Source organism: Phialemonium atrogriseum (genome assembly GCF_030411735.1).
Source record: "Phialemonium atrogriseum strain 8032-3 unplaced genomic scaffold QBC33scaffold_11, whole genome shotgun sequence".
Taxonomy (NCBI): domain Eukaryota; kingdom Fungi; phylum Ascomycota; class Sordariomycetes; order Cephalothecales; family Cephalothecaceae; genus Phialemonium; species Phialemonium atrogriseum.
Window position 1 is genome coordinate 154,010 of NW_026848148.1, and position 23,632 is coordinate 177,641.

General features: G+C 55.8%; 6 protein-coding genes across 6 annotated transcripts; 1 reads left to right on the plus strand and 5 right to left on the minus strand.

Annotated features, from left to right (window-relative positions):
• Positions 1-4,900: 4,900 nt before the first annotated feature.
• QBC33DRAFT_619175 (nucleo protein TPR) lies at positions 4,901-11,838 on the minus strand. The gene is made up of 3 exons (XM_060432728.1): positions 11,324-11,838; positions 5,926-11,256; positions 4,901-5,853 (listed from the first exon to the last, which is right to left on the minus strand). Exons 1-3 carry the CDS (start codon positions 11,613-11,615, stop codon positions 5,276-5,278), a joined length of 6,201 nt encoding a protein of 2,066 aa, XP_060283871.1. The 5' UTR covers positions 11,616-11,838; the 3' UTR covers positions 4,901-5,275.
• A 164-nt stretch (positions 11,839-12,002) lies between these two features.
• On the minus strand, positions 12,003-15,160 carry QBC33DRAFT_52559 (uncharacterized protein). The gene is made up of 7 exons (XM_060426831.1): positions 14,710-15,160; positions 14,447-14,644; positions 14,247-14,396; positions 13,876-14,098; positions 13,715-13,797; positions 13,473-13,631; positions 12,003-13,421 (listed from the first exon to the last, which is right to left on the minus strand). The coding sequence occupies exons 1-7, from the start codon at positions 14,824-14,826 to the stop codon at positions 12,474-12,476; spliced, it is 1,878 nt and encodes a 625-aa protein (XP_060283872.1). The 5' UTR covers positions 14,827-15,160; the 3' UTR covers positions 12,003-12,473.
• Positions 15,161-16,291: 1,131 nt separating this feature from the next.
• Positions 16,292-17,233, plus strand: QBC33DRAFT_536908 (uncharacterized protein). The gene has a single exon (XM_060427752.1). It carries the CDS (start codon positions 16,298-16,300, stop codon positions 17,156-17,158), a length of 861 nt encoding a protein of 286 aa, XP_060283873.1. The 5' UTR covers positions 16,292-16,297; the 3' UTR covers positions 17,159-17,233.
• On the minus strand, positions 17,234-18,233 carry QBC33DRAFT_536910 (DOPA-like domain-containing protein). The gene is made up of 2 exons (XM_060427753.1): positions 17,738-18,233; positions 17,234-17,673 (listed from the first exon to the last, which is right to left on the minus strand). Exons 1-2 carry the CDS (start codon positions 17,905-17,907, stop codon positions 17,319-17,321), a joined length of 525 nt encoding a protein of 174 aa, XP_060283874.1. The 5' UTR covers positions 17,908-18,233; the 3' UTR covers positions 17,234-17,318.
• Positions 18,234-18,521: 288 nt separating this feature from the next.
• Positions 18,522-20,571, minus strand: QBC33DRAFT_585579 (uncharacterized protein). Its single transcript, XM_060431442.1, has 3 exons — positions 19,870-20,571; positions 19,709-19,810; positions 18,522-19,632 (listed from the first exon to the last, which is right to left on the minus strand). The coding sequence occupies exons 1-3, from the start codon at positions 20,151-20,153 to the stop codon at positions 18,780-18,782; spliced, it is 1,239 nt and encodes a 412-aa protein (XP_060283875.1). The 5' UTR covers positions 20,154-20,571; the 3' UTR covers positions 18,522-18,779.
• A 418-nt stretch (positions 20,572-20,989) lies between these two features.
• On the minus strand, positions 20,990-23,323 carry QBC33DRAFT_451074 (glycosyl hydrolase; the record flags this gene model as incomplete). The annotated part of the gene is made up of 10 exons (XM_060424594.1): positions 20,990-21,093; positions 21,202-21,827; positions 21,880-22,059; positions 22,111-22,159; positions 22,225-22,338; positions 22,392-22,452; positions 22,508-22,592; positions 22,655-22,797; positions 22,850-22,955; positions 23,022-23,323. 10 exons carry the CDS (start codon positions 23,321-23,323, stop codon positions 20,990-20,992), a joined length of 1,770 nt encoding a protein of 589 aa, XP_060283876.1.
• Between the last annotated feature and the right edge of the window lie 309 nt (positions 23,324-23,632).

A 23,632-nucleotide genomic window follows, 5' to 3' on the forward strand; every position in this document is an offset into this window, starting at 1 on the left:
CCTGGGCACGAAAACAACCCAGACACGGGAAGATCTATCGCAATGGCGACACGAGGCCATCATGATCCATCTCTCGGCGACAATGGCGATCACTGGGTGTATATTTGGATGCCCGCCGTTGTTTCGCAAAGCTACGAGGACTAACTCCACCAACTATATCCACCACTACGTAGTACTCTGGTATAGCCTGGTTCACATGTAGCATCGATACACCACACTGACAGTGCTCCGTATGCATGGGGCCTAGGATCGCACCGTACAATTCGCAAATCGACAAATTCGAAGATGCCCCTGCTCCATGGTGATCTGCAAACTAGGTACCGCTAGCTGAACCCGCCGAAGGGACGGAACAGAAGCTCGCCGGTGGCTTAGAGAGATACGCACCCAATAGAGTTGAGAATCGATTGCCTGGCCTTCTGAGCGACACCACGTCCCTATTCAGGGCGAGCCCGTCGGGTCACAAGGAGCTGTTTTTGGCAAACCAAACAAAGAAACATGGCCCTGATTGGCCCCAATGCCGCCGATGCACGATGTAGGGAGGCGCGACCCTATGGAAGTACTATGTACGCAGGCACAAGGATTCCAAAGGATTGGTGGGTCGGGAGTTTACAAAAGATAAGGCCCTGGCAGTATGGAGAGATAAGGTATTTGCGCTCCTATTTGGAATATTGCTGGGGGTACAGGCATGTGCTAGTACATAGGATTGCATGGTTCGTGCTGTGTTCCGCAGCGCGGGGATTGTGCCCACATCAGGTTAAGAATCCCGCAAACGGCAGGCGGCGGCCGAACCCTGTCATCCGAGGATAGGCAGCAACATAACCACCAGTCCTAGCACAGCAATGCCGGACAACACCATGAGCAATCTGCCCTACGACGCCCCTATCCCGGAAAGTTTCAAGCCCGTATTCCTGGGTGGTGCATTCAGAGACATGACAAGGCGCAAGGGAGCCCTCCTCCTGGCCTTACTTAGTGTGGTGTAGATACTCGGGGTCTCGGCCCAAGAGGCGAAACGTCGGGATGGCTGCCGTTAGTACACAGCACTGCAGACTTTCCCGGCATGACGGCACGAGGATTTCACCCCAAGGAAAAAGGAACCTCTTGTCTTCTAACAAAATCCCGAGAACAGGACCAGTATGTTTGCTTGTTCACTTCATGCGCCTCATGTCGATCAATGGCTTGTTCAAATCTTTCCTTGATCTACATATGTAAACGAGAAACTAGCATCTAGCCAGCAAGCATTTGGGGGGACCATAGTTCGCCCGAATCCTTCTTTAGCTGGTTTCCCGATTAGGATATATTTTGCGTGGGCTCTTTCGATCCATCTTTCTTATGATGCGATGTCCTATTAACGGCAGTTGTAGCGACGACAGGGGCATTGGAAAATGGAAAATGTTGGGTACGGTTTGCCAATTGCCATCGGCTAGGCATTCCAATCACATCTTAGTTCTTCTGGGCAATGCCGACATGGGATTCATTTCCTTGCTCAAACCACCCTCCCTTTTCAGGATCTGCCACAAGCCTCCAATGGATATGGCCTATCATGTTGCTCTCGAGACCACTTACCCTCACACTGGATGCCCCGACAATGTGGTCGGTGGATTGGCGATGTGTTGCTTGCCTATTCGAGGATCCATGACGATGAAAGCCACATTTTAAAGAATTGCCAATGGCTGTCTCGTAAGCTGGTTGCCATGGTTTCGACCAGTATACCAAAGAGGGCAGGCAGTTGAAACGTCCTCGCCGAGTGGCCCGCATCCTGCAAGCCTATATCCGGCGCTGTAGCACGATCGCCCTTTGCTGGACAATCTCTAACAGAAGTTGGAGGAGGTGCCGCCATCTTTGATTCTCGGTAGCCGGGGTGGCTGCAAGGGGCTTCCGCAGACGGCGTCATCTGCCGCCCGGCGATGATGGCAGTGGAGATGTACGGGATACCAACATGTCTCGCCGCATGCGATGCACTTTGGCACGTTGTCGGCCCCGACCTGCTGGCTGCATCTGCCCATACATGCACTTGGGGGCCGCGTCGGTCCCGACAAGGTTAGCAGGCCACGTCTAATTGGGATGCAAATCTCGTTTCCAGGGGCTTTCATCAGGGAAACTTCGGTCCTGAAGCCCTGACGGGAAGATCAGATACCGATCGGGTTATAACAAAGGCCGAATGTCTACACAACTTATGCGGCCAGTTGCGCCGTTACGGACTAGGTACACTAGTTCCCTATTGCCGGAGTGTTCTTCACTCCCGGCAACGTGCTCTGGATCTTGGAAAGGATTCGCTGATAACCGAGATGAGCGCTTGTCCCTTTCGTTTACGGTCTACGCATAGACACCTGTCTGATGCCATCATAGCAATTTGGTTTGGGCATCTTAGACTTGGCGCCCCTGAACCAGACCTCGCCTGATGTAGGTCCATTACTCATCCATGGTACTTTTTAAGAGATTAGGTGTTGCTTGTTCAATGGCACTCTGACCCAAAGTCTGAATGAGAGATTGAGGTTCCCAGCTTCCTGTTCAAGTGTAAAATATGCGCCACCATCTCTGCCGCCGGCTTGGGACGGTGCAACCGTCTGCCGTAGCACACGGAGGGGGAGATAGGTTCTCGGTTCCTCGATAGGGAAACTTAGGTCTCCTGCACAGAAAGTACCGGATAGGTTCGAATGCAATTCAAGTTGTGTGAGCGCGGTCCCGGCGTCATCCAAACTCGAGCCACCAAGATCTGCCAAGAAAGAAGAGTTTTGCTAATCTTCAGTTCGGCCAAAATTTCCTCACAAGCCTCCAGAATTCGACGCACACTACGGATACAGCACAAAACTACCCGGTCCTCATGGAACCTGGAACCAATCATTTCTCAAGCCATATAATTCCAAATATGGGAATTAGCCCACCTTGGCACCCTGGGCCAGGCCCCGCTCTTGGGTGGAAACGGTGGTAGCTTCGTCGCTAGCTTCTTAGCAACAAGCTTTTCCTATTCGCTTCGACCCGACGGTGTTTCGAGCCAAGCTAATCCCAACCGATTGCATCACCAGCACGTTGGACGATCTCATCTGCTGCACTACGCATACCTAGCTGTATCTAGTGCAGACGAGTAGTCGCTAGAGCCTAGATAGAGATAGATGGTATGCCGCGGTTACGTTGGGCTTGGAACAAGACGAGTTCAGCGAAACGGACATACTGCGTAGATACTCTCGCCAGCTCTCGCTCTGTTCTGCTGGGAAGTTGGGCCAATCTTCGAGGTTCATAGGGCTGTGGGTTTCTCCACCAACGTCGATTGGCATGATCTACGGACTCTCATTGGTCCACCTGAATTCTTGGTTCTGCGCCAACACGCACGACTACCTGGCTGTCGTAAGGTAGTACGCAGTATGGATGGCTCTAGGCCCTGAGCTGTAGCGGTGTAGGATATCCTCGCAAGACTTGGATGGCTCCATCAACCGGAGTTCAGCAGCACATTGCCGTCCTGATATTCGATACCAACCACAGACAAAAGAACTAGAAACCAGAATACCGACCACTGGCTAAATGGTGTTCGGACGGAAGGGCCTGCTTGCTTTGACCGAGTGACAGACGGCTGCATGCCAAGAGATGCGACCCGTTTCGCATGTCGGTGTCGCCGTGCCGTACCGGCGCCGTGGTTGGCTGACGAGAGGGGGGTTGTGCTGGCAGCAGCCGTAGGGCTGAAGGGGCCCAGATGTGCATCATCGGAGGGGGGATAGAATGATCGGGAAATCAGGGACGGAGCTGTGGATAGGTGGTCCCAGCTCACCCAGTCATCCGTGTCGTCTCTGCTGACAGATTGACGCATCGATGGCGACCTACGCTGCTGGAGCGGGACCAAGACTTCGTGGCAGGGCCAATGGAACGCTCCTTTGAAAGAGGTGCAACCAGGTAGACCGCAAATCATATTTGGAATTGGGGGTTGACGGAGGTGGGTATTAGTCACCACATTTTTGATAACCCACACGTGTACGCACAGTACCTATCTCCATGGCAGTCTCGTTTTGCCCGGTGGACTCGTCGGTCGAGATATCGGTTGTATCCTAAAGCGGCAGGGTACCTGCCTAGCTAGGGAACATTGCGCGCCTCCCGTTAATCTACATCATCCATTGTGTCCCTGCCCCAAGATATAGGTATAGGAGGGAGTGGAACGTACCCATACACAAGCGAGAGAGGCGCAGTGCAGCGAGCTTCGATTCCCATCACCGCTCCTTTTTGCAGTGTCCGACTCCCACGCCCGCACGAAAAGGCGGGGGGACACCAAGATGGTTTAGTTTAACCATCTCGGCGAAATACCTGCGTTTGGGTCAAGTATACCCCCCACCCCTCCCCGCATTCACGAAGTAGCTTTTTGATCGTCCAGCGACAGAGAGAGCGGGAGCTCCCCTCGTCGCCTGATGATCAGCCCCACGGATTCCTTCTGCCTGGGGGATCACCCCTCCCGTCCAAGGCCGCGTTTGCCACGACGGATTAATCGTAATTGATTTGCAGACGATTGAGTCACTTGTACGGAGTACAATCTTTTGACCGCTCCCGATTCTTCAGTAGTCGTAGCCCTTGTTGAAGACGGGACCACGCTACCCATCCAAATGCGTGTATTCGCTTGATTTGGGGCTAGTGTAACTGGATCCGAGATCCGCCCCGAAGCTGCCTGAGCGTATCGATTCGGGTACTTTGCTGATGACCCGCTAGGTCATCTTGACAGTCATCTTGACAGCTCCGTCGATCTCTTGGCAGGCACGGACGGGGTCCCTGAATGGACATAGCCTCCCTATCATGGAAGGTTAGGAAGGCAGGTAAGGTGGAAGGAAGGAAGGAACGTAACTTCGAAAGTTGATACCTCAATCTGTGACCGGATGGTATCGAAGACACAGCCCGACACGGATGAGAATGATGATGGCCAACGAAACCGGTAATCAGATCAAAGCTTTTTCTGCTCTCAAACTCCGCTGACCCTAGATGTTGGTTCGGCACGTGACTAATAGTACAGAGATGCAAAGAAAACAAGCCTGTGCATCGCAAGATATGCCTGCCCGGCCAAGAACCATTCCAACCCTGCCTCCCTCCCCTTGCAATTTCAAAACGATCAAACGACATAGGAAAATAACTGCGTCCTGCATGTGTGAGATGCCACGGATACATAGCTGCTGCAACCATAGCCCAATTCCGACTCTCGTATCCTCATTCCCACGTTTCCCTTACAACCCACACCGGTAACTCCCCTCCCCCGCCGGCTCGGTTCCCATCATCACAGCCTAGGGCTCCCTGGGCGCGTTGACCATTTCTACTGGCCTCCGCCTCCACCACGTTGCCGCTTAGAGCCACCGCCGCCCTCAAAGTCGTTGCGCTGCCGCTTGTTGCCCGCACCGCCACCGCCGGGGTTGAAGTCACCCGCGTTGGGATTCATGCCCCGGCCGCCGCCGAAACCTCGTCCGCCACGGTGGCCCTGACCGCCGCCCTGACCACCACCGCCCTGACCACCACCGCGGCCGGGCGGTTGATACACGCCTTGTGCGCCACGCCCACGTCCGGCATGCGGGCCTCCTCCCCTAGAGGGCACGGGGATGCCGGTTCGGGCCGGCAGCGGCTGCTGCTGCTGCTGCTGCTGCCCGGGTTGGTTTGCCTGTGGCGCCAGACTGGGCTGCGCTTGGGGTCCAGGTGCGAATGGATTTGGCAGCACCTGGGTGGGCTGGGAGGTAGTGGAGGGTGCGAAGGGGTTAAGTATAGGTGCTGCAGCCGCAGTCGAAGTCGTAGCTTGCGGCGCCGACGTGGTAGCCACCGCAGGCTTGGTCGGTTGATAAATGTTGCGTTGCGTGGCTGGCGCTGGCTCCTGGGGTTTCATATCGTCGGACACCGAGGTAGCTGCACCGGGGATGCTGTCAGTTTCGGTTCTCATGCATGCCGCCCTTCTTGAGCCATTGTGGATGAACTTACCGGTAGGGGCAGTTGTTACCTGCGGAGCAGTAACACTGGACGCTGGCGCCGCTTGCGCGGGGGCAGCCGGGACAGTCGGGACAGTTGCAGGTGCCTTCGCATCCTTGGCGATATTCCAGACCTCGATGACTGGTCGCTGTGGTGTCTCGTTGGCCGCGGTCTCGACGATGCTGAGCTTGGCAAGCCCAGTCTTGAGCTGCCGATCTAGCATATTGACGCGAAGGGCCGATTTCTTCTCCGTCAGTGCCGTAGCCTGCTCCTTGGCAGTGATGATCTTCTGATCGTACTCCCCCTTCATCGAGTTCTCGACCTCATCCCGGAGTTTCTTCGTCTCCAGGTCGATCTTCTTCTTGATATTGGCTGCGACAATGGACTTGACCGTCGCGTTGTTCGCCAACAAGTCGCGGGTCTGCGCATCAGTGAGGTTGGCGAGGTCGACGTTCGTCCCTCCGGGAGTAGCAATGGTTGGCGTGGACATAGACTGGTTACGCCCGTCTTTCGCCGGTGTCGATGGCACATTGCCCTGAGGGGGTCTCGCCGCCTGGTTCTCCGCCATCCAGATGGCTCGCTCTTGCTCCAACTTCAGGTCGAACTCCTCCTGCAGCTTCGTCTTGGTATCCTGGGTATCTTTTTCGAGAGCTTCTCTGGATTCCTTCAAGCGTTTGTTGAGAATTTCCTTCATCTTTTCAGACCTCTGCTTCACAATCGCATCCATGTTCGCCTCCACCGCTCTGGCCTTCTCCTCAGCCTCGGTGATCTTCGCCTCCGTCGCGGCAATCTTCGCCTCGAGGGAATTGCGCTCCTCGTTGGACAGAGGAGCAACATTGCCCGAAGGAGGAGCGTTGCCCTGCATGGCAACATCACCACCGCTTGCCGCCTGCTGTTCGATTCGTAGTAGGGCCTGATCTCGTTCGGTCATGGCTGACGCAAGCTGGAGCCTGATATTTTCGAGTTCGGCATCAGCGGCAGCCTTCTGCGAGGCGAGGGCTTCGAGCTCCTGCTTGGCGTTCTCCAACTGCTGCGCAAGTTCTTCGAGCGCAGGGGTAGAGGTAGGGGCAGAAGTAGGGGCAGAGGTAGGTGCAGTCTCTTGCGTGTTGTTAGCGGCTGCCTGAGCCTGCTGCTCCAGTTGACCATTCCTTTCCTCCAATGCCGACTTGTCCTGCCTAGCCGTCTCCAGGTTTCTCTCCAGAGCTGAAAGCTGCTCGTTGACCGAGTTGAGCTGGTTCTGTAGCTCGTTCTTCTCGGTGACGGCGTCGTTCCTTTGGGTCTTAGCCTCGTTGTAACGCGACTTGAACTGCTCTGCGAGCTTCTCCCGGGTAGACTTCCAGCCCGCCCGCTCGGTCTCGAGAGTCGTCTCGAGCTCCCGGATCTTAGCCTGCAGCGGCTCCTGCTCTTGCTTGAGACGATCCCGCTCCGCAGCCAAGGATTCGATTGTCTCCTTAAGTTTGTCGATCTCCTCGGGATCAGCCTGACCGTATTTCTTCAAGATCGACTCGGTCCTCTTCTGCCACCTCTCGCGGTCTTCCTGGAGCTGTTTGATCTCTGCATCCTTGAAAGCCTGGCTGCTCTCGAGCTCGGCGATGCGGGTTTCCAAGGGCTGAATCTGGGCTTCGAGACTCTCGATCTTGGCAGACTTTGCCTCCAGCTGTGCCTGTGCCCGCTGGTTCTCGTTCCGGAGTGTGACGTTGCTTTCCCGAATAATGTTGAGTTCGTTGAGCTTGTCCATCAACTCGTTGTGGGTTATCGAGGCTCGGTTGCTATCAGCCTGGGCTCTCCGTTCCTGCTCGAGCTTCAGGCGCGTCTCGTCAAGCTGCGACTCGGCGATTTCGATTTGCTGGTGTAGCCTTCTCGCCTCCTGGACCTTGATGTTGTACTGGACCTCCAAGATCTCCTTTTCGCGCCTCAGGTAAGTGTTGAGTTCCCGTAGGCCCTCGGTCGCGGTATCGGCAACGGCAGCAGAATCGTGATTCGTCGGCTCGCCAGCAGATGCCCTGTTCTGCTTGATCTTGACAATCTGCTCGTTGGTAGCCTCAAGCTGCCCGTGTAGAAGCTTGTTTTGAGCGTTGGCATCGTTCCACCGTGCCTTGATCTCGCTGATCTCCTGTTCGAGCTGCTGCCGGCGTTCTTCCCACGACTGCTCGCTCTGGGCCAAGCTCAGTTTCGCGGACTCGGCCTCGGCCCTCCACCCTTGGGATTGCGTCTTGAGTTCGTTGTGCTGGACGCGAAGGGCCTGCAGCAACTTCCGTGCTTCGGCATGCTTGAGCAGCTCCTGGTCGTGAGCCTGCTGTGCCTGCGCCGCAATTTCGGCCTGGTCTCTGAGGTCCTGGAGATGTATCTTGGCAGCCTCCTTGTGTCGCTCTTCGTCCTCCTTCAGTCGACCAATCTCCTCATTCAGCATGCGCTCCCTTTCTTCGGCTTTCTGTGCAACTTCCGCCTGAGCATCGCGGAGCCCGTTAAGCTCGCTGGTGGTGCTGGCCAACTCTGTTGTCAGAGCCTCTACACGTTGCTCCAATCCCTTGATGTTGTTATCCTTCGACGCAATTGCAGCATCCATCTCCTCGCGATATTGCTCTTGGGAAGCAGTGAAGTTGGACAGCTCCTCTTCGACCTCTTGGCTGAGTCGCTTGTATTCCTCACCCTGCTGCCTGGCGTTCTCGAGATGTACGTTGGCCAGCTCGAGGCTGGTCTTGAGCTCAGAAGTCTCGGCTTCCAATTCTTGGATGCGAGCTTCCGAATCATCGTCGCCACCTGCCTGCTCTGCGGTTGCTGGTGCTGCGGCTCGTGGAGTCGGGATTGGGCGCAGCCGCTGCGCACGCTCCTCGGCGCTCCGAACTTCAACGGTCAGTTCATCGACTCGGGCTTGGAGATGGTCACGGCTCGTCTTGAGGGCCACATTCTCTTGCTTGAGTTGTCCGAGAGACGAGGTCAGCTCGTCGATCCTCTTCTGCGACTGCTGGCCATCGAACTCTCTCCTCAGCTGAGACTTCCTCGACTCCTCTCTCTCGGCCTCGAGTTTGCGTTTTGTGGCGGTCAGCTCGGCCTCCAGAGTGTCAGTCTGGTTCTGCAGTCGTCGTCTCGTCTCCGCCTCGCCCAGCTCTCTCTCATTCTGTAGAGACTGCTGGTTCGAAAGCAGAGAATTGAGCCTAGCCTTCTCCTGGACCAAGTTCTCGTTATCCTGATGGAGACGTTCTTGAATGCTCTTCCACAGAGTCTTCTCGGCCTTGAGATTTGCGTTCTCATTCCGCATGCTCTCATGCAACTCTCGAACCTCCACAAGCTCCTGCGCAACCTGCTGGGTGCGGATATCCTGTTTGGCAGACGTTTCTGAAAGGGCCTGATTCCTCTTCTGCAGCTCCTTGCCTTCAACCTGCATCGCCTGTAAGTTGGACTGCAGGATGCCGTATCGTTCAGTGGCGAGAGTGAGCTGGCTGCCAACCCTCGAAACCTCGGCCTGCAGGGAGGACTTCTCTGACGATAGCCTGTCGATCTGATCCTTGAGCGCCTTTCGGTCGGTAGTCTGGTCATTTCGGTAAGAATCAAACTGGCCTTGCAATTCTCGAAGGGCGACAACCAGGTCGGCCTCCTCGGCCGCGGTGTTTTGCTCGATACTTGCGAGGACCTCCCGCTGGCTGCCGTCGCCGGACGCCCCTAGGGCTGCGTGGATCTCGGCTGGGGTCGCCTTCTGCTGCAGCATGCGGCGGAACATGTCTCGCTCGGTCATGTAGCTCTTCATGCGCACAGTGATGGACTTGACCTCGTCTTGCAAGGTAGAGACTGTGCCACGGAGGCTCTCGACCTCTTCATGGGCCTCGGCCGCCTGATGCTGCTCTGCCAGGGCTTCCTCCTTCTCCATCTTGTCGGCAAGCTCGCGTGTAAGTCTCAGGAGTTCTTGGTTCTTGGCCTGGAGTTCGTAGATGTCCTTGAAGGCAACGAATCGTTCCGTGATGAACTTGTGGGTAGGCGAGAGATCTGCCAAGGAGTCCTCCGCAACTTCTCCTCGCGAGATACGCTCATACTGCCTCGTCTCCTCCTCGCTGAGTTGGTCCAGGCCCTTCTCCTGGGCGTGGATATTAAATATGAGGACGTGCACTTGGGTGCTGAGGTCGCGAAGCTGGGCTTGTAGTATGTTGAGTTCAGTCTGCGCCCTAGAGGCGGCCGCCTCTGCCTTTCTGGCAGCCTTGGTTGCAAAGTCGCGTTCCTGGTAGGACTGCTCCATGATCTGGGACATCTGGATGGCTTCGTTCCTCAGACGCTCGGCTTCGGCATTCGCCTCGTCGATTTCGGGTGCCTTGGCCTCCAAGATGCTTGCAAGGTCGTCGAGTTCTTCCTGGAGCTTCTTGTTCCGTCGCTTTTCCCCGCTCAACTGCCCCTTGACATTATACAGCTCCTCAATGGCATCGCTTGCACGCAAGGCAGACTTGCCGCGAAGAGATCCTGGGGTGGCGAAGGGGGATGCAGCACGGCCGAAAACAGAGCCGTTCGGTCGGGGGGTCTGCGGCGCGGATCCTGGCTCAACTGTCTGGGACGACAGGACAGCCTGCAACCGGTCCATCTCAGATTGCAGTTCCTGGGCCTGATGTACTGTCTGCGCGTGCTCCTCCTTCTCCTTCTCAAGCGCTTGCCGGATCGCCCGAACCTCCTCGACTACATCGTCCTTGACTTGCTCAAGTCTAAACTCGACCTCCTGTAGCCTCTTCTTGTGGGTCTTGGCTTGTTCATCCTTGAGTTCGACAAGTCGCTTTGACGATTCAAGTTCCTGCTTGAAACCCTCCTCGGCCCGAGAAGCCGATTCTTGGAGTTGTTGCACCTTGGTCAGGGACTCGTCTGCTTTCTTCTGTGCCTCGTCCAGCCGCTTTCGAAGCTGCTGCTCGCTGCGCGTCAGCGACTCGATATTCGAATTCGCGTCGTCGTACAGTCGCTGGAGCTCGGAGATGCGGGCGCCTTTCTCCTTTCGGGTTTTGAGGGCTTCGGCACTCTTCGCCTTGAGTTCGTTTTCCAGCCATTCGTTGTTTCGTCGCGCCAGCTCGAGCTCCTGCTGGATTGATTCTTCACGGAACTTTGCACTGCTCACTGTGGCCTGGGCAGATTGGGCGGCTTGGCTCAGCGACGCAATCTCCTGATTAAGCTGCACAATCTTTTTATGCTGCCTCTGAAGCTCCTCGGCCAGGTCGGCGTTGGCAGCGTTCTTCGAATCGATGATCGAAAGGGCATCTCGATTTGACGCTTCCAGGGAACTGTTGCGCTCCCGTAAGGTCTCGATTTCGGTCTGATGCGATGCACTGGAAGACCTCAGAGTCTGAAGTTCGTTCTCGAGGGCTTGCCGATCATTCTCTGAGGGGGCAAGAGTAAGTAACGAATGTACGGCGCAACGGGTAGATGATGGCGCAAGTGTCCTTACCTTCGTTTCGAAGCTTCTGTCTAACTTCCTCGACCTCCTTCAAGGACTTGTCGGTGGTGGTCTTGAATTGTTCGCATCGTGCCTCGGAGCTCCGGATCACGTTCTCCAGCTCGATGTCGACCTGCAGCTTTTCAGAGTAGATCACCTCAAACTCGCGCGCCTTGGCTGCCACGGCTTGGAGGACAGCGTGGACAAGGTCGACGGTAGGCTCGGTCGTGAGCGAGCTGAGAGCAGGCTCCGGCACGCCAAGATGCGTGGAGAGTTGCCCCAAGTCCACGTCGGCCGCTGCCATGGTGTTGGAGATCAAGATCGCATAGGTTGGTGAGATTGCATCAGAGAGATGGGAGGGGATTCCAATGCTGTGCGCAGGGAAAAAATAAGGCGGAAATTCGCAAGCTTAAGAGCTCGAATTTTTTGGGCTTTTCCGTTCGATGGTGGATAGAATATAGAGCGGACGAGAGGCTGAGCTTGGGGAAAGCAGAGCAGGGGAAAGGAAGAAACAAGCAAGGTTCACGCACGGGCGCACAAACAAGAACCTATCACCTATGTCCAGGGGTCCATCTTATTAGTATTATCCTATTGTGGGGCACTTTGAGCTGTTGGCCTGGTGTCTAAGGAAACGACAAACTAGCAGCCAATCAGAAGGCTCGAATCGCCGCCGTTGGGTTTGCGGGTTGGGGTTGAATAAGTGATAAGTGGCTATCTATTTGATCCGAATAACAATAGCAACGAAGAGGCTAACTCTAGGTATGTAGGTATGTAGGAAGGTACCTGGATAGTAGGAATTTGAAAAATTGAAAGCAAGTAATATGGTCATTCCTCAATCCACTCGAGCCCTTCGCGCCCGGCCCCGCCTCTAAACGACACGACCACTGCAAGGCTACATACAAACGAAGGTGAGGACGATTTTGACCCAACCCATTGGCCCTGTATCTTTATGAACCTCAGATGGTATTAGAAAGTATGGTATAATGACGGCTCTCTACCCCGGAGTCTCGCCATGTAAGTGCTCGAAGTATTTACATGATACAGATGACCCTGAAATACAACCCTCTGGTCCTCAACCGCAGGTATAAATTCCTCCTCTATATCGATATCACTCTGGGAGTTTTCTGGGCTCTTGACTCGCCATATGTCACGTGTGCCCATGTCACCTTGGTTGTCCGTGGTTTCCATCCAGTTCGTGGTAGTTAGCAACCGGGCCGGCTTGCCAACCCATCCCAGGGGCTGGCGGTTGTCCAGGTGAAACCACTGGTTGGGACGGGGCCTCGTACACCGGCCTGGGTTGCCCGGGGACTTCGTAAATTTGCTGTCCATAGGCCTCCTGGGGGGGGGCTTGTCCGCCATGATACCCGTTATATTGCGGAGGGGCCTGCTGTCCCATGAGTTCGGGTCTGTTAGGCGATGGCGGATACCCGGGAGCTTGGCCCATCAACTCGGGTCTATTTGGCGGAGGGTACGCGCCGGCTGGGACTTGCAGTTCGGCGGCGTTATTCGGCATCGGTGGGTAAGCCTGTCCCTGGCCATACAATTCCGGTCTATTGGGTGCTGCCCACCCGCCGGTGTGAGCGGAGACGGGCGACACGTTATCCGTGCGGTTGGTGCCGGCGACCTTGAGCGTGCTCGGTGACGGGCTGGCTGGGGGTGGCATCCCGCTGACCATGCTTCCTCCAAGCTCCGGCTTGCCGGCGTTCGGTGGGAAATTCGGGTTATAGGGACCGGCGAACGCTGCTGCCCCTGCCCCGGCCTCTGCTGCTCCTGTTGCTGCAGCTGCAGCTGCAACTGCGTCCTCGTCTGACTTCTTGTGCGCCCTTCGCTTGAGGCACAACACAATGGCGGCAATCAGGGCAATACCGCCGACAACGCCGATAACTGCGCCCGCAATCGTGCCGCTGTTCGACCCGCCCTTCGACCCGCCTCCATTAGAGTTGCCCGCTGAACCGCCGCCGCCACTACCGCTGCCGCTGCCCGTGGGCTTCGCTCCTCCACTGCCTGCGGAATTCCCGCTCGCAGCCGTGGGATAATTGTCGGCTATCGACTCTGTCACACCGGCGGCTGTGACCTCGGCCCTTGCAGCGCTGCAGTAGAAGTCGAAGACCTAACAACGCGTTAGTGTGGCTGAAATGGCGTTGAACCAAGCCGTGCTCACCTCGATGGCAGAAGATACATCTTCACTCGCAGTGGAATCACACGAGTACTTGACGTTGCTGGTGATACTGCTCGTAATAGAGCTCGACATGCTTCCCTTGATACAGACGCACGATGCTACATCCTGGGGCCCATTATGAGGGCATAGCTTGTAGGTTTGCTAGATCGACCCAAGTCAGATAGATGGACACACGCCTCAGACGGGACCTCTGGGCCCCGCCCGTGATTTTTCTCGCCCCTTACCGAAAAAACGGCGTACGATAGAGCCGACGCAGCACACGGGGCAAGCTTGCTGAACTGTGGCAAGGCAGTGATGTAGTACGACACTAGGCGTTGCTGTTAGAGACTCTGTATGAAGCGTTGGGTCGGCAAGAGGTCCCCGGGATAAAGGCGGCCAAACTCACTATCGCCTGGGGGGGCGGACGCCTTGGGAAAGGACGAGGTGCCCTTGAGCAGGTTACAGTACGCAGAAAAAACAGCCTGTGCCGACGCGATATCGGCGCTGTGCGAGGAGCACGAGTACTTTGCCGAAGTGTTGATGATCTGGCTGACCTTCAACGAATTCTGGTTCTTCCCGCACGCGCATGTTGCTAAAGCTGTGGCATCGGACGGGCAGTAATTGTATGTCTATGATATTGGTCAGTCTCGCACCCAAGCACACAGCAGGTTGGGTCGCTCCGGTAAGACACACCATACTCCTGAAGGACGGACACGTTGGCAGTTAGTTCAGTTCCGCAAAGCCACAGCCGGAACGGCACCATTGAAAGGGCAACACGACGTACAGGATAGCGTATGAAAGCGCAGATGCGGCACATGGTGCCAGATAGGATATCTCGGGGAAATCGGTGATGTACTGGGTAACCAGCACGGACGGCGGTGGGAAGGTCGGTTGCGGCTCCTCCTGATTGCAGTATGCGCTGAGGACCTGCCAGGGCATCAGCAACAGAACGGCCAGACGAAGGCCGAGAGGCTCACAGTTTGGGCGGAAGCCAAGTCGTCACTAGCAGTCGAACCACAACTGTAGCTGACCGAGCTGGAAAGGGCTGTGAATATCGAAGCCGAGTTCTGGTTCTTCGTGCAGACACATGATTGCAGGTCCGAGACGGCTTCGGGGCAGTTGGAATATGTCTGCGACATTACATCGTACGAGAGGGCGCTCGCCGCACATGGTGCCTTGGAACAACAACAATCAGTTCTGGAGAGGGTCGAGCCAAATTCGAGTCAAGAAAATACCATACCAGGGCGGTGAATATCGTCAAGTCGGTCACGTAGACAATTTCTGCGGTGGTCGCCCCGAGTACTACAGCGCTGAACCCGAGGGGAAGAACCTCCCAGGGGACAAGTGAAGGCCGCATCTTGGAGATCCGGCTACGATAATGAAGGAGCGAGATGGCAAAGGAGTGACTGTCTTATAAAAGCAGCGATGATAAAACGTTCAGGGTCAATACCGCAAACATGGCAGCCGACAACACCGAAGTCCACAATGGAAAGGAATGCGAGGGGAATCTCCGGTGAAGAGCGCGAGACCTGGGCTACCTACGGTATTGCCTTGTCGCTCAGACGCCCAGCCCATCCATCTCCCCCACACGGACAAGGAGTCTCCCTATTCCTCTGATAGGTTACGAGGACGCTGGTACGCGAGAATGCATCACAGGAAATGCGAGCCATGGTCCAATCTGGTACTAGTGAACCTGTCGGACCCCTGTCAGCTGGAAAACTAAGCCCTTAAGCCCCCATGTCTCCCATTAAGGCAAGCAGGAAGTCAAGTGACGCTTGACAGGGGACGCAGCGATCTATCGGTAACGCGACTGCACTGCGAACACCATGATCCGGGTTCCTCAAAGCTGGATCATGGATTTCGAAGGTACGGAATCATGAAAGAATTCTAGTTTGCCCAATGCGAGAACTCGCAGGGCAGGACGACTGTTGAACGATAGCAAACAGCCCAGCCTGGCAACAAGCCGAACCGTCCCTGAATAGCGTAGCACTAAGGGGCCATGTGGCCCTGGTCGCGGGCTTATATATGACCCGTCTACCCACTGGAAGAATCGAGGTCCAAATCCAAAGACGGTTCTGCCAACTCCGTAGTGCAAGGTTGACCCATCTATGCGGCTATGCGGCTGTGGGCTGTGCGATCAGGGATCACTTGGACAACATCTTTCTCAATATTTGCTGCTCACGAGACACTTACACGGAATGCGCAATTCGACCAAGACTCAATAGGCTCTTCGACATCTCGAAACCGAGTTCTTCTCCACGTCTGATGTACACATAACGGTCAAGCCTCATCGAACCCTCAAGACTCAAAAATAGATGGGCTGCAGAGGGAAATGAGCACATGCTGCCAAGGACGCCATAATTTCTTGGCTGGTAGAACCTTAAAACGCGATAGCTGACTAATCCGTGTCTGGGTGGGTGCTTGATATCACAACTCCAACCACCATTGCCGCCGACGACTGATGAAGATCCCGTGTAAGTCGTCCATACGAGTTGGCCATCCCGCGATGAGACAAATATCAAAGAAAATGGGCCGACATACCGTATCAGGTAACCCAGTCGAGTAATGATATGCTGTTACTACTGTCCTGGCAGGAACACATGGTCCCAAGAGCAGTTTCCAAAATGACTCCGTGTGGTGCGTGACGGCATCGTCAAAGGGATTCTCGAGGAAATCCATTATCACCCATATGGTAAAAACATTGAATTCAGGCTAACATTCTAGGTTCAGTTGCTTGTCTTTCACAATTTGGGCCGCACGGTTCTTTGTGTAGTTCAGTTTTCGGGTCTAAATAAGTCTGAATAGCTATTGAGTTCTTTCACCTCTCCATGAACTCGATCTATTTTTGCTATCAAGACCTCTTCTGCAATCTGCCCTTGGTAAATGGTAAAATGGTTCGGCGATGTCTATATCAACAGAAGACGGACCCAGACTTCAATCTCAATACGACTCGTTCACAATATTCAATCCACACATTCCTCGTCACTGATCACATCCAAGAGATTCTTCCAAAGAGGAAATTACCATCATCAACCGTGATGAAGACCATAATCTACATTATCTCCGCCATCTTCAGCTCGGTGGCTTTTGGCCGCGTGCCGGGCATCTTCACGCCTTCGCCCGTACAGTCTGGGTTTCCGAGCAACTGCGAGGGCTTCGCCATGGCCATCCCCGGCGACACCTGCGACTCGCTGGCCCAGAAGCACGGTCTGGACACCCCCACCCTTCTGAGTCTCAACCCACAGATTGGCGGGTACGAGAACTGTCCCCGCAACCTCTTCGCCGACTACTGGTACTGCATGCACGCCGAACTCGCCCCTCCGTTCAGGGAGCCGCCGCCGCCGCCACCGACTCAGACTGCAGACCCAAGGAAGACGTTAGTTCATCACCCGCCACCGGCGACCACCACCGGCGAGAAGCAGGGCGCGCCTGCAGCGATCACGACGCCGCCGCCGAGTTGCCCGACCAATGACTGCTGGCGTGCCTTCAGGAAGGCTGCGGATCGGGTGAAGCCGAGCTACTCGAGCTGGTGCTCTTCGGTCCTCGCTCCACCTGCCATCCTGGATCCGTATTTCGACGATTTCCCCGGGGCCCCGAACATGGTCAAGAACCAGTGCACAGGCCTGGGGTACGCACACACTGTCATCAGCTCTTATTGCCGCTGCTATACAGCAGGTCAGATGGACTAGGTAGTCAGTTGGGGGGACCTCGGCTGCGGTGCACGCGATTCGCAAGAGTTTCTTTGAGACTGAGTTACGCATACTTCGGGAACGGCCTTGATATTATTAAACCATAGATTCGCCCTAGAAACAGCCAATAAACTCGGGAATCAAATACATGATCAGGACTCTACTTGAGGTTCTTGAACAGCGAAGTGTCAAGCGGGAATCTCTCGCCCATCCAGGTCGCGCGCTCCGTATGGTTCCGCTCCTCAATCTCCCCGTGGCTCCCCTCTTCCGTGGTGTTTGGATGTATGAGGGCCGACAGGGGCCCCCTCCAGACGGCCAGCCACGGGATGAAGGCCCCGAACTGCGCCGGCGTGTGGACGTTCACCTCGAACATGGCAACCGGGTGGGGGCCGATCGGCCGGTCCCATACGCGGTAGATGCGCAGCTCGGGGAACTCCCTCCTGATCCGCTCCCATAGCTCTTGGGCGTACTTTGTCTGGCTCTCGTTGCTCTGCAGGTAGTAGACGTGCACGTCGCTGTGGCCCCTTGTGAGCGGCGTGATGGTGATGGACGGGAACTCAGAGGGGGGAAGTTACTTACAACCCGCCTCTCCTCCCATTATCTAGGGGCTCTGGGAATTTCTCGTAGGCGCTGCTCAAAACACCAGTCTGCGGGTTCTTGTAGCTCTTCCCATCCTCGGCCTTTTCTTCCGGAAGGGGGGGTGAGTTCTCATACCCCGCCAATGGCGATGGATAGGTAATGTTGACCATGACGCTGACGAAAGAGTTTCTTTTCAAGTGGGAAGGAATCACTACTGATTTGGCCTCTGAGAAGAATGTTGCGACTGCTTCACAGTAACGGGGAAAACTCGAGATGGGGGTGGTTTGCGTTATAACAGGGCATGGTAGAGGTACGGCCCGCAAAGAGCTGGTGCCGGAGCTTATATGGTCCCACTTCGGGCTTTCAACCGGTATCGGTCGGGTGAAGCGTCTTTGTAAGCTCGGCTTGAGTGAGCATTGGATAATCCATTCGTCATCCGATTCTTCCAAGACGCGATTCCACACAAGTGGCAAACATCGATTCTCACCAGCCTTGGCGCCATGCTATGCTTCCGAATCCGTATCATTCTAACTGTTATCCGTGTCCGTATTGATAACCGGTCACCGTCTGAGGCCCCACAATTCCCCGATCATCTCACCGAGATCCTTCTTATCTGATGACGCCCGCCCGGAAGGCTGCCTTTACCTGTTTGCATGTGGGCGCGTCTTCAAGGATGAGCAGCGTTGCACTTATTTACTTACAGGGCCGGGGTTTGTAGCCAAACAGAGAGAGAGTCTCGTGGATGCCATTGATGCCACGCAGGTACCTGACACGCGCTCACTCATCATCCCAACTTCAATTTGGAACGGTTTCTTGCCAGCCATAGGACAATTTCTATTGCTGGTAATATCGACTTCATATTGGTTACATGGCCCATTTATTTGCCTCGTTCAATCTGTATCCCGGAAAATCACAAACGGGACTACCCATGATAAGGTAGTTGCCCCAAAAAGAAGCATATCGGAAAGCACGACAAAACAAATAACCATGCGTGAGAACCCATCGAATCCATCCCGAACCTAGACCCCAGCGAACCGGGTCATCAGATCAGAGCAGCCGCCAAGGCCATACCCGCGGCAACGAACCCGGCAGTCCCAAGCCTAGCCGCAGCCGCGGTGACGACGAGCGTCGCAGTCGGCGTAGGCGGCGAGGTGGGCGGCGCGGTGGGCGGCGAACCCGTCACGGTAGTATTATCGGTACCGGTGGAGTTGTCCGGCGGCGGGGTGGTGGTAAGGTTGCAACCCGAGATGCCGAGCGACGAGTTGAGCGACACCTGGAAGACGCCCTCCCCGCCGGCGGCGCTGCCCTCGGCCGCCCCCACGACCAGCTTCAGGGCCCCCGCCGCCTTGGCCGTGTATGTGATGGCCGCCGGCTCGCCCGCGGCCCCCGAGGTACTGTTCTTCCCCACGCTCTTGCCCGCCGCGTCCTCGAGCTCGGCGTCCAGCTGCGGCCCGGACAGCGACTCCACGGTGAAGACGAGCGCCTCGCCCGCCTGCGCCTCGTAGCCGAACGCGACCGACGCGCCGCCCGTCAGCCTGGCGACGGTGATGCCCGGCAGGAGCGGCTGCTCCGCGCCGGCGCCGTGGTCGCGGGCCGTCAGGCCGTTGGACAGGATCAGGAAGAGGAAGGACTGGATGGCGTCGGCGGTCTCGAAGGACGCGTACGAGCCGCCCGTCCGCAGGATCGCCGCCAGCAGGTCCGGCTCGAAGAAGGCGTCGGGCGGCGCGAGGAAGCCGAACGATACCCGGATCCCCGCCTTGCCGGCCGCCTCCACCTCGACGATGAGCCCGGCCACGTCCGAGTCCTCGCCGTCGGTCAGCACGACGATGCCGGAGCGGTCCGCCGTGGGGTCGTTGCCGGGCTTGGTCAGCTCCGCGACGGCCTTTTGGATGCCGCTGGTGGTTGGGGGGGCTTTGTCAGTATTGGAGTTTATGTATGTGGAAAAGGAGGGTTGGTTGGGGTTGTACATACTCGGCGATGTAGGTCCCTCCTGAGCTGTCGATCTCGTCAAAGGAGCTGTCGGCGCCGGCTGGGTCTCCAAGCGGGTAGATGACTCTTGCGGTATCGTCGAAGCTACTCAAGTTAGCAAGGGATATTTCCCTCGATTCCTGGTCAGGGGTGTCGTCACTCACTCGACAACGGTGACCAGATCAGCCTGCTTCCCACCGCCTGCTGCAGAGGCAGGGACCAACTGGTTGTTGAGAGCCTTGCCGGCCTGGATTCGGAGATTATCCGGATCGGTGATGGACATGGAGCCCGACGAGTCCAGAACAATGGCTACCTTCCGCCCGCCATTGCTAGTCGCGAGATGGATGTTGCAGCTCCCAGTGTCGCGGCGGAAGAGCCCGTCGCTGGAGGCAGATGCCAGAGCAGGGCCCGCAGCCAGGAGGATATTGAGAGTCCGGCTGAACTTCATATTGACCCGCGAGATTCGGGGCCGGATAGAGGTAAAACGATTGACAAAAGCTGGTCTTGTTACTTTCGAGATCTGTAGGGGTATGGAGAAACGAGAGACTAGTTGGAAACCTTCGAAGGTACATAACCAAACTTAGAAGGGGATTGCGACTGGGCTTTATAGCCAAACCCAGCCAAGATGACATCCAAGTGCAGGACCCAAGCCGCCGGGGCGTTGTGGCTGGGATCGTAACTATCGAATCAGGTCCTACTCATTCTTTGTTTGCAAAGCTGGACGCAAACGGGCAAGTTTGTGTGGCAGCAATGGCTTGCTTGTACGACTTCACAATTTCAGGTTCACCAATGCCACTCCACCCAACCCTGGTTCGTATTTGGTAGGGACACGAATCACAACACCGCCACGCCACCTAGGCCGTCGTTATTTACCACTTGCCATAGCCTTGGGAGTTCATTGAACATTTTAAGGATAACTGGCATTAGAAACTATGGAATGTAGGTGGTTGCTAGATGCAATAGCTAACAGGCTAAGGCAGTGTGTGTGTGACGGGAGATACCCCTCGAGGGGAGAGAATTAGCCCAACACACGAACTTAGTGCTAGACACCGCCTCCACTGGCGTTCAAGCAACAGCAAAGCGTTGCGCGATTGCGCCTTCTATCGTTGTCCGGTGACAGTCTATTTTGAGCTTTGCGAGCGGTTAAGTCCGATGCCTCGCGTGGCCCGCGACATTGCGGCTGAGGCTCGGGGGGTTTTCTTGATCCAATCGATTAATCATAGGTTGCGCCCAAGGTTTCAGCCCCGATATCTCATAACGTCGCTTGGCCCTCCCCGCTCGCCATTAGTTCCTGAACTGCCCCTGGGGAAGATACGACCACTCGGAGAAGTACGCCTCCGTCTTCCCCTGACCACCGTTGCTCGTGCAATATATGCCAAGGATCGTGCCTACAAATGGGAGGGTTGGGAAATTAGTTTGCTGACTACCCTGATTGCTTTTGGAGCCAGCAGACTCGCCGTGGATACGAGGCTGGGGAGTGAAAGAGGAAGACTCACCAGTGAAGCCCCAGCTGACGGCATCATTGGACGCGTAGAGGATTGTCTTCATCTCGGACCAAGCATTGGCCGGCCCAACTGCGAATGAATAGTGAGTGATGTTCGCAGCCTTGATCTCCAGCCTCAAGTCCGCCCCGACCCACGCGGTTGGCAGCGGGACAATGACCGGATCCGGGACGGGAATATAGGAGATGCCCCTAAACCGGATGTGCGGGATCAGCCCCGAAGGATCGGAAGGCTCGGTCTTGTTCGTGCCGGGGAATGCTGCCGTGGCGGAGCTCGCCGGGAGGAGCACAACTCCCATGTCTAGATGGTGGTTCTGGGTCAGGAACACAGTCACCCCCGCCTCTTCCTCCTTGACGGTGGGCGAGAAGTCGAGGTTGACGCTATACGTGAAGAGGCTATCCTGCTGTCTACGCCCGACAAAGGTCTGTCCCGTTGGGCCGGCATAGTTTCCGTTGAGTGCGGTCAAATTAAGAACCGACGGTGTGAGACGGAGAGTGTTCGGATGGCTGGGGGGAGATATTGCGAATGACTCTGGAATTGGGTAGCGCCAGTAGGTGAAGTGTGCCGGGAGAGATGATCCAGGGGCAAAGTCGATATCGTCGCCTTCCGTGATAAAGGGGCTAGCGAAGATTAATTTATGTCCACATAGAAACTGCAAAAGAAGGCCCTTACCCATCCCCCTTGATGTCCTTCTGAGGCGCAGGCAACTTCCAGCCACTCATCTCACCTTGGACCTGGGTGAAGCGGGGCCAACCTCCCTCTGGCCATGTCACTGGCGTCATGACGGTCTCGCGGCCCATTGGGTAGTTGATATACTCTGGTCCCGAGCGTGTGGACAGGGCGACACACCACCTTCTCTGCGTCAGTTTCCCAATTTTATCTCTAAAGATTGCTCGGACCTACCAGTTCCCATTCGCATCGTGGAACAAATCAGCGTGGCCGAGTGTCTGGACTGCAGCAATGTAAGCTCTCGGGTTCATCATCATGTTGTATTGCCACTGCCAGACTCAGACTCACAGTAATTTGTCGTGTTGGCATTCGTGAGGACCGGGTTCGAAGGGTCGACCTCGAACGGGCCGTTGATGTTCTTCGAACGGGCCATGGTAACCATATGTTCCAAGCCGGTGCCACCTATGCCACAGTAAGTCGCGGGGTTGCAGACAGGGGTATCGCTGTTCTCTCACCCTCAGCGGCCAGCAGATAGTAGTAGCCATCTTTATGGTAGAGGTGAGGGCCTTCAGGGGCCTGTTCAGATGGTTAGAAGAGACCGGAGCCGCATGGTCGGGGCTAGAGAACGTACCATCCCACCGGTTCCGTTCCAGATGATTTGCCATTCGCCAACCTCACCCGTATCCAGGTTCGCCTCGGCTTGTTGAATGTATGGACTAGACACAATACTATGAGCATCCTGAAGATCCAGAGGAATCATCACGGTGGGCTGACTCACCCTACCTGCCAGGCATGGGCTCCGGTAATGTAGGATTTGCCATCCACGTCCCAGAATGGCGACGTGTCGTAGCCGGTGAAGTTGAAGCGGATAGCGTTGGACCAAGACGACTGGTCATAGATGTCCTTGCCTTTGAATATGATCTAGATCTGTTCAGCCATCGTCTGCTACCTCGCAGGGAACCGTCATGCTCACATTGGTCCAGCGAGAGAAGTCATCTTGGGGAAGCTCATCGTCCACGAGAGTGGTGACGAGCCAAAAGTCCCCCTCGTGATATCTCAGCGTTGGGGCCCATATTCCGCTGCGACATGATTTGTTAGCCAACCAGTGTCTAAAACAAAGTCGGTCATGGTTTCTCGATCCGCACCTCGTAGACCTGTTGGTCTCGGCCAGGGCAGGCAACTGCTCTCGACGACTCAAGACATGCCCTATCAGCTTGAAGTTCTGCAGGTCCTTGCTCGCATGGATGGGGATGCCCGGGAAGGCATTGAAGCTAGAGGAAGCACAGAAGAAGGTGTCATCCAATTCAGGGACGAAGATGCAGCTCGGATCGGGGTGGAAGCCCGGCAGGATAGGATTGTAGAATGTGGAGTTCCTCTGCTGGCACTTTCCGAGGGTGAAGGGGGTGAATGTCGTTAGACACAGCACCACCACGGCGAGAGCATGCATCGTGGAGACGGCAAGCTAGCTGCAACTATGCAAGGATCTAGAACTGACGATATATTATCACCTGCGTCTTCTTGCTATCTTCAACCTCCAACCTCCCAAGCAGATCTCCGCCATTAATAAGTTTCTAGATTGCTGGCACCAGATCGGAGCTCCCAATATCTCCCCGCTGATCCATTGAACTGCCCCGCAGTGCTTTGGATGCAAAATGTCACCGGGTAAACAGGAGGATAAACAGGATTCGACGATCCCACATGGAGTCGGGTTGGAATCGACCGAGCTTCATTGAACTGGTTGATTCTCCACCAAGCG